Source organism: Scomber scombrus, chromosome 6 (genome assembly GCF_963691925.1).
Source record: "Scomber scombrus chromosome 6, fScoSco1.1, whole genome shotgun sequence".
NCBI classification, from domain to species: domain Eukaryota; kingdom Metazoa; phylum Chordata; class Actinopteri; order Scombriformes; family Scombridae; genus Scomber; species Scomber scombrus.
Window position 1 is genome coordinate 13,711,828 of NC_084975.1, and position 9,577 is coordinate 13,721,404.

Genomic DNA, 9,577 nt, shown 5'->3' on the forward strand with positions numbered 1-9,577 from the left:
CTGTTATAAAAAGTATACTTGTGGTTAACCTATAAAAAGTTACTGTTGGTAGATGTGACAGTGATGTGGCTTCACTGATAAAAGCATTTCCAACACTAATACGTCACATCTTGGCAAAATTAATCTTTGAAAAGTCCAGTTTACATTCTAAATGTTGTATAAAAAGCTCTTTTAACCTTTTGTTAAATAATAATTTGATCATTGTAAGTTACATTTTTGAACTAAACTGTTCCACACATTCATATAACTGTTATAACTGTTATGTTATTAATATATGTACAACATATCATAATAATAATATTAATATACTGTATGTTTTTCTGATATGAATGTCCCTTTTACAAATGGACAGGAAGGGAAGGAAAGGGCTGGTGAAGAGGCTAACTGAATGTCTACTAATGCATTTTTGATTTTTACAATGCATATTAGGATAGATCACACTCTTCCACATGTTAATAAACAGGAAGTACAATTTTAAAGCTCTTGCATGAAAACAAGCAACAGCTGACTTTGTTTGTCTGTGCTGTTTTGACACAGGCACCTGCCAGAAAATGACCCTGCAACCATTAACTCCAGTGAACTGTGCAGGCCTTTTACAGCCTGGATGCTCTCTGCTGCAGCTGGATGGTGAAGTTCTCCTGTTTGGCCAGAAAGGCTGGCCCAAGCGCTCTTGTCCAACTGGAGTATTTGGGGTGCGGTTTAAATGTGGTGAGCTTAAGTTGAGGGCCATCTCGTTCTCCAATGACTCTTGCTACCTTCCTCCATTACGCTGCCCTGCTGTTTGCCGCCTTGACCCGTATGATGGGCTTCCAGAGAGTTATCTCATCCATGGTGGCCGCACCCCAAATAATGAGATCTCATCAAGCCTGTATATGCTGACCATGGATAGCCGTGGCTGCAATCGCAAACTCACTCTACGCTGCAAAGAGAAAGAACTGGTAGGGGAAGTGCCAGCGGCCCGATATGGCCACACTGTCAGTATGGTTCAGAGCCTCGGGAAGACGGCATGTGTATTATTTGGCGGAAGGTCCTACATGCCGACAGGAGAACGGACCACGGAGAGCTGGAACAGTGTTGTCGACAGTCCCCCTCAGGTGTACCTGTTTGACCTGGAGTTCGGTTGCTGCTCTGTTCACACTTTACCTGAGCTCAGTGATGGACAGTCTTTCCATTTGGCCCTTGCCAGAGAGGACTGTGTCTACATCCTTGGGGGTCACTCACTCACCTCTGACTCCCGCCCACCTCGACTGTTCCGCCTGCGTGTTGAGCTTCTGCAGGGCAGTCCTTTGCTTTCCTGTGAGGCCTTAGAAACTGGTATATCCATCTCTAGTGCCATCATAACTCGTACAGGTCCCAGTCATAAATATATTATCTTAGGGGGGTATCAGTCAAACTCTCAGAAGAGGATGGAATGCAGCATCGTGACTCTGGATGAAAAAGGGATTCACATTGAGCCCCTGGAACCACCCAAGTGGACTCCAGATATCATTCATAGTCGAACTTGGTTTGGCGGCAGTGCCGGGGAGGTAAGCATCCTCTTAGGTGTACCGACTGAGGGAAGGCCATCCCAACCAGATATGCACTACTTCTATCAAGTGAAGTTTGCAACCAAGGGAGAAGGCAAAGAGGAAGAAGGAACCCAGGGCTGCAGCCAAGAGTCGACAGATTATGAAGACTCTACTCCTCTTGAGGATTCTGAGGAGCTCTACTTTGGTCGTGAGCCTCATGAACTGGACAGTAGTGACGGAGAAGAGGATACCTACAATGAGGAGGATGAGGAGGATGAATCGCAAACAGGCTACTGGATCAAATGCTGCCTTGATTGTCAGGTGGACCCCAGCACATGGGAGCCTTATTACTCCACTGAGCTCCACCGGCCAGCCATGATCTTCTGCTCCAGGGGGGAGGGGGGGCACTGGGTCCATGCACATTGCATGGAGCTGTCTGAGACCCTGTTGGTCAAGCTCTCTCAGGGCAGCAAAAAGTACTTCTGCCTGGACCATGGAGGCCTGCCTTACCAGGAGATGACCCCACCTCGACAGGTTTTGCCCTTGAAGCGCACCCCCATGAAAGTAAAGGACAGAAAAACTCCTACACCAATCAAGATGTCTCCTGCCAAAAAAAGCTTTTTCAGAAGGCTTTTTGACTGAGTCCAGTTTTGGTTATGATGCATGTAGATTACTGGTTACTGTTAAGGATGCTCAGTATAGGATGTTTTCTTGTTTCTATTAAGAGAATAAATGATTAATGAAAAATACCTAAATACTGTCCTGTAATGAAATTTGTAATGAGTATATTCAATAAATATGCAAAATGAATAAGTTGGTAAGATACACCAAGGTCTAGAGGTCAAGCCAAGCTCAAATGGAAACACAACCTGAAATGTAATTTCTCCTTTCTCTCAAGGTGTAATTTCACTAAATTGTGACAAAAAATATATTTTCCAGCAGGTTGATTTGTTGCTTGTTTTTGTTTTTTTATCAGCTGTATAATAGTTTATTGTTATTTTGTATTCCATTGTGTACCTTAGGGAAAATAACTGGTTTAAAGAACACTTTCCAAATCCATCTTCCAGAGCAAATTGTCTCATTTACATTTTAAATATAAAAATAATCAATTGTGTACTTAATTGAAGTTGTGATGAGATTAAATAAATAAAAATACAACTTGAAATTCAACTTTTCTGTCTTCTGTTTTCTCTCTATATTTTGGGGCAATCACAATATTTATATGTGACAAATAATCTTAATCATTTTGAACTCCATCAATGGAATTCCACCATAGTGGAAATTTAAAAAAAAATATTAAGAAACACTTCCTATCACTGGCCTTCTAGATAGCAAAGCACCACCATAATTGTTTTGGTTTTTTTTTTACAAATGTATTTAAATGACATCTATGAAACCCCAACCCCCCACCTTGGTTAACTTGTTTAGTTTTTGCTCCAATCCTGGATGCCTATGGGATCATGATCCCATAGACACTCAACAATTGAGCCATGATATTGCTGTAATATTGCCATACTTGCCAATGACACCAAAGACACCAAGAGTCTGTCTTGAGGCATTTATTAGTTCCTGACTCTGGGAAAGTGGGAAAAAAATTTAAATTCCCCCAAAACTACTGTATCTATGAACTATCTCTATAATCACCAAATCACACTCTTATTCTATGTGATCTCCTTTTCATAAGTAATGTAATATATTTTTACTTCCATTCACTGAGCCTCCCCTGAAACTGTTTTGAGCTCCCATGGGAAGGCTTGTCTGCCACTTGATTTCCACAAAACCTCTGTTGTATTCCAAAATACCTAATTGCAGATATGTAATAAAAATGCAAAATCTGAAATGAAAACATAATGTTGTCATATTGTTTATCAGCTAATCATTACTTTGTATTCTATCAATAATCACTGCGAAAATCAGCCCTTACTAGCGCTGTCTTCTAGGACCAAATGAAACAAAATGTTGTGCTATTATACAAGTTTTCAACATTGTGAATTGCTTTTGATAATAAACAGACCAGATTATCATGTCAGATTTATTTAGTCTTTGGTGAAAACAAGAACAAAGTATAAAAAAACTCCCTCATTTTCTATTAAAATACAACAGAAATATCCACAAACAGTATGCAACTGCATTTAAAATCTAAAAAACAAAAGTAAAAAGTAGAGGTAATTCTGTGAAATATTGTAATACTATGCAGAATTGAAAGCCTTCTGCAAACCCAGTAAATAGTTTACTTGGTATTTAGTGTAATATGGAACCACAAAATGAGGAAAGACATGGTGAAAAGTGAACAAGCGGAAATTTGTGAAGCATCCATCATCCATTATGTTAGAAATGCAATTCATTATGGCAAAAAACAAATATGAGACAAGTTGCAATATAATGCGCTAAAACATTATGTTATTGTAGGGCTGGTGACAACCATCCAATAAAATGGGAATATCTCACAGCTGTCATGTTTAAACTTAAGACAGCAAAATAGGATCAAACAGTCAATCAAATAAAACAAAATTCCCTGTCACAAATCAAGATGGTGAGGGCAGAAAAAGACAAAATAATCAATCAATCAAACAAATAAAGTTGCCAACAAATTAGTTTACATCAGGTCTTTCTAGCTCCCTCCCATCCCTCTCGTCTGTCAGCCATGGCAATGAAGAAATATCAGCAGAGAGATGAGGCCAGGTTATATACAGAGCTTAAGAAAAAACCCTGCCTGCTATAGAGTCCATGGGGTATTAGGCTTCATAATGGACCATACTGTATTTTTCTGATATCAACAAAAGGGTCAGTATATGGTTTATTTAATGTGAAGAATTCGAATAAGTATCATTTATCCTCCACTGTGCAAAAACTAAAAGAGATAAAAATTGGTTCAAAGTGACCTGGCATCTATTCTGCCCCTCAGGGATCCCACGATAAAGCACTAAAGTAATCTTTTTCAGAGGGCACTCATGAAACAAAGAACATTTGGGTCTCTGTGATTGCATTTTGCTCCAGCTCAAATGATATATTAATACAGTGGCCACAAATGTGGTCTTTTTAACACAATTTCCCTCCATGACTTACAGCGCTTTCATCTGTTTCCATAAATATCTTCTCTATATAAATTCATAAATGTGTCATATCCTTGCAATACAATAAACTGCACCATATTTCACAGATGGTGAAGATAGAAAAAGAACTTTCCTACAAAGAGCAAGGGAACATTGGTGTGTTGCGACTTTGTTCCTCTACGGTCTCATCTTTGCACTGCACTAATCACCACAAGTTGTTAAACACACATTTAACAAAACATACTATAGCACACTGGAAATTGCAAATCCAAAAATCCAATTATATTGTAAAGTCAAACAATAAATGATTATGGATTTTTGAATTTGCTAAATACTTGTATCTGTGTACTGTATCACAACAAAACTTAAAACATTTCAGAAAAAAAGCTTTAAGACTTCCCAACAAATAAATGCAGAAAGAGATTGGCTCCATTCTGCAAAAGAAATGATTAAGTAGACAATCTATGACACAGGCAAAAAAAACAGATTATACAACAATCCTGAGTGTAAAATCAATCAAATTCTCTGGCTTCAATTTCATGTGAGAAAAAATCAGCAATCAGTAACTTCCAGAGACATATTCATCATCGAGCATCTCTTCAGGGTCAATGGTAGCTTGTAGAGCTTTGGCAGAGTCTTTGTGAGCCTCCATAAACTTCTGCAAGTACTTGGAGGTGTAGAGCCAGTGATGCTTCAATACATCCTCTAGTTCAAAAGCCTTTGACTGACGAGCATTCATCTTTCGGAAACGCCTGAACAGTTTGTTTGCAGACTCGTTCCCCTCACTGGCCCAGGCTCCGATGGATCCATCTCTCTCTATGATTTCAGGGACATGGGCCAGGGTCTTGTGCAGGTAATTGGGTATCTTTCCATTGTACCTATATTTGAAGGTAGAGGAGAGGAGGTCAGCAAAGCTCTGGGAGTTAAAGCTATAGCGGCACAGCTGGTCAGGGCACTCCTTGGCTGGGCAGGTGGCGCGCCACACAGGCTTCATCTGGAGATATAGCCTCATAAGCTCCCTCAGGGCCTCCCTTCTCTCCTCTGAGGGCACCAGCTCACACACCGCCTCTACAGTTTCCTGGGTCATTAGCCTGCGGGCATAGTTCCCATTCATCCTCATTACCGGTTTAAGCTTCAACTTATTCCTCAGCTGTTTATCTAGGGCTGCCCTCCAGCTGCGGCGTTCCTCCCGGGTGGGATTGCCCTTTCGGTACACCTCCCCGATTTCGTCTTGGAAGATTTTGTAGAACTCTGTAGCATTGCCAATGTCACAATGTAATGCATCCATCGTGGGCTGGATCTCCATGAAGGGTTTGGCAGAGACCCCTTTCACTCTGTCCCGCAGCTCGTCTCCAGACTCAGAAAAGGGGTTGGTTCTCCATATTTCGTAACGTTCAAGGTTCTCTTCATGGCAGCGGGTGATGGAGTGTAGCACCATGTTTTCAGATGCCTCTGCCCGACTGGAATCACATAGAGTGCAGACATAGCTGGACCCTGAGGCCTCTAGGCCCTCCATCTCTCGCACCATCTTCTCATCATATCCCGTACCTCTAAAGTGGAAGCGGAAGGAGCGAGCCAGGCCACCAATGCAAAGGATGAGCCTGCTCTCTTTCATTGCATTACGCTCTGCAACTAAAGGCCCAAGGAGAGCTGTGACAGTCTCATGGTCTGACTCATCCACAAACATCAGGAAAAGGGGCTTACAGGACAGTTCTGAGTTTGGCTTTGGCTCTGTGAAGATAGTAACCGCCTCCTCCTCCTCATCTGCCAGGACAGAGACAGACATAATAGTAAAAGAGAAACGTACAGCCTTCTCAGGAACAACTGGTCCTCCACCATGCTTTTCACTGACATCGCCCATGCCATCACAAGATTCCTTGATCATAACACTGAAGCCTGAGGTGCAAGAACTGTCTTCCATCCCATTATGTCTCAGCCCCTCCATGATGTCCTCCTCCAGGTCCTTTAATGCTGACACCAGTGCCACATCATAGCGAAACCGCCGAGTGATGGTGTCAAGTGGGGAGTCATCCACTGAGGAAGTCCATCCAGAGAGCCCATTAATAATGCCAACATTGCAAGATGCAGAGACATTCTTGAGAGCTGGCTGCCATTCAAACTGGTGAAAGCCAGGGAGAAGCTCCTTCTCTGCCAATCGCAGGCTATGCAGGGGCTGGAAGATCTGGCGGCCACTGGTGGCTTTGACAGTCCGGTACATCTTGTGATACTGGCTGCAGCTCAGGAAAGTGTTGACCCGAATGGCCAAACACACAGCAGGATGCAACCCAAAGCCTCTGCCTGCAGGGAGAGAAAAATGAAAAAGGGAGAAAGTTTTAGAGACATAAAGAGACACAAAATAAAAACAGAAATAAAAAAGAAAAGCAAGAGGAAAGGATTGAGACATGAAGAGAATTATTCAACACCAGAATGTGGAAGCCCATTTCTAGCATTTTGAAAAGAACTGCAGTATCTAATATTTCCTCATTTGATATCCCACATTTGGAGTGATTTATACTATGAGACATAGAGAATCGTAAAATTTAACACCCAAATGTGAATGTATCATTGTCAAAAGCCCACAAGCCCATGATTACAAAATCCAATATTTCCTAATTTCTAAATGTTATAAGGGGACAGAGGGTGATTCAGTGAAGCTGGCGAAAGTGATGTATTGGCTGCAGATGAAAACAGACACCAGCTGGCTTCTATTCCCCAGAGAGGAGGATGGTGCTGTCTGTGTAATTTGCAGATACAAGAGCTGCTGATGTTGTTTTGATTCTAACAGCCCCTTCACAAGAGTTGTTATTGTGCATTAAAGGGAGTGAGAGAATGAGAGACTGGCAGACAAGCAGACAGAGAGCGAGAGTTGGACAGAATCAGGGAGGGGCTGGGCGTGTGATAGCAGGGGTTCAATAGACAGAGATGGACAATAATGAAAAGCTTTTCAATCAAAATCACAGGAAATGTTCTCCTCTCTCCTCAAGATTGAACATCTCAATTCATAGTTATTTATGAGTGTATTCTTCAGATGTAGACAGAAATATTAATAAGAAAACACTATCATAATTTTCATTTGTTTGTGTCCATCTTTCTTGGCTATGGAGGGTTTTGTTGATTGAACAAAAGTCTCATAATCACTTCTTACCTTGCATCATGGCCTCTAGCTCGTCTGCCTGCTTGTGTTCATTCCCAGATCTCAGTGCAAGCAGAAACAGCGTCAGACACACAGACTTCAGGTCGCCACCTTCCTCTTTGTCTGCAAATATCTTCACCTGATTCTTCAGATCCTTCAGCCGGTGCTTCTGGGCACGGCGAGTTAGCAATAGCAAGTGTTGACGGGGTCTCCCCCCTTTATTGGCTAGCAGGTAGATGTCAAGTTCTGATGACTGCTGGTTTCTATACTTTTCATCCAGATCATGGTCCACACAGTGCTCTTTGAATAAATCTAGCCTCACCTGCTGGCCACAGTCACCTCTGGGGCACAGCAAAGGCAGAGAGTGCAGGGCTGATAAAAAGACTTTGGGAGGGGGGGTGACATTATCAGGGCTGCAGGGCAAGTTGCAGGCCGGGCAGTGAGGTCCCAAAATGTGGTTATATTTTATAATACAGCTGCGGCAGAAGAGGTGCCCACAGGGAGATTGAACTGGGTCGAAGAGAAGGTGGTCACAAACCAGGCAGGTGAAAGAAAAAAGGAAGTCCACAGGGAGCTTCTCTGAGATCAGCTTGGTACTCAGGTGGTCTTTCTGGCAGTCGGTGATGTTCTTCACCCAGTGCTCTCTCTGGGTACTGGGTCTCTTCCAGGTCCTGAACACAGAAAAATGACGGTGGTCTCCAAATGGTCTCAGAGCTCTCCTCTCCCCAATAACAATGCTGTTGCTGTGGTCCCACCTGGTCCTTTTTGCCAGGCTCTGAGCTCTAGGAATGGTCCTCTTCTTTCTTCCTGTCCGCTGGAATGATGGTTTCTTGGGGGAGCAAAGATGGCAGGGGGTAGAGTGAGGTTTCCACTCGGGGACTCTTGTTTTGGAGAAGCTACACACACCCCCTCCTCGTATGGCAGCCGTCCAGCAGCGATGGCAGAAGGAAAGAGGGTGGACAGCTTCTGTATCCTCTGTCACGTCCACTTTGAAGACTTTGAGGATGATCTCAGGCCAGCTTTTAAACTTGCAGCCCATTTTACGCAGGGCGACCTTGCTTGCATCATCCAGATCTGTATGAACATCATGCACTGGGCCTTTGACTTTCCTTAGGACATTTCCACAGAGGCGGCACAGGCACCTTCATGTTGGAAAAAAAAATGTTGTTAAACATATATAACATACCAGGGTAGCAGTATATATGTAAGACAGGAACATTTAATCACCTGAGGTGGTTCATGTGGGTGTCCATTTCCTGCAGCTTCATATCTACCCTCCGGCCCGGCCCCTCCACATTTTCCTTGTTTTTTCCCCCAAGGCATAATTTCATAACACTACCTGGACCCACACCATTATTCAACTCTATATTTGGAGCTACAGGAGGCGTGAACCCTGACAAGGCTCCTTTCTCAAGCTGTGTCTCACTGGGCAAAGGGGCCTTCTCCATGGACCTCACCCTAAACAGCTTAAACTTCCACTGAGAGTACTGAGAGTGAGGATGCTGGAGCTCAGCCGGCATTGTGGATCTGAGGCCATTTGTCTCTGGGCTCTCTTCCACCATGATGTGATTCAGACCTTAGACCCTGGAGAGGAGAGGAAAAGAGGGAAGCGCTTAGTTTGATGCATTGAAAAAGTATGAAAATAATTTCATCTGTCCGTGAAAGGCTCATTAGAGGATACAGAGAAAAGATTCAAGGGTTCAAATTCTCAGATATCCCCAGTGCCTTCTCAGCATTGAGCCCATGACACAATCCAACAGCTTTACTTGATTCCTGTTGAATTTATACACCAGAGTACCCTGGAATCCCACTGAACAGAGAATAGTGAGCCCTGACCTAGTGCTGTATTATACAATAAGTGGCATTTAGATCTTGTGTAAAAT

At 42.9% G+C, this 9,577-nt stretch overlaps 2 protein-coding genes across 2 annotated transcripts; one reads left to right on the plus strand and one right to left on the minus strand.

Moving 5' to 3' along the window:
• Nucleotides 1-551: 551 nt before the first annotated feature.
• Nucleotides 552-2,150, plus strand: rag2 (recombination activating gene 2). The gene has a single exon (XM_062421110.1). It carries the CDS (start codon nt 552-554, stop codon nt 2,148-2,150), a length of 1,599 nt encoding a protein of 532 aa, XP_062277094.1.
• Nucleotides 2,151-5,113: 2,963 nt separating this feature from the next.
• On the minus strand, nt 5,114-9,256 carry rag1 (recombination activating 1). The gene is given in 4 exon segments (XM_062421480.1): nt 5,114-5,141; nt 5,143-6,859; nt 7,707-8,836; nt 8,922-9,256. Coding segments are annotated over 4 exon segments (3,210 nt in total).
• Nucleotides 9,257-9,577: the final 321 nt, after the last annotated feature.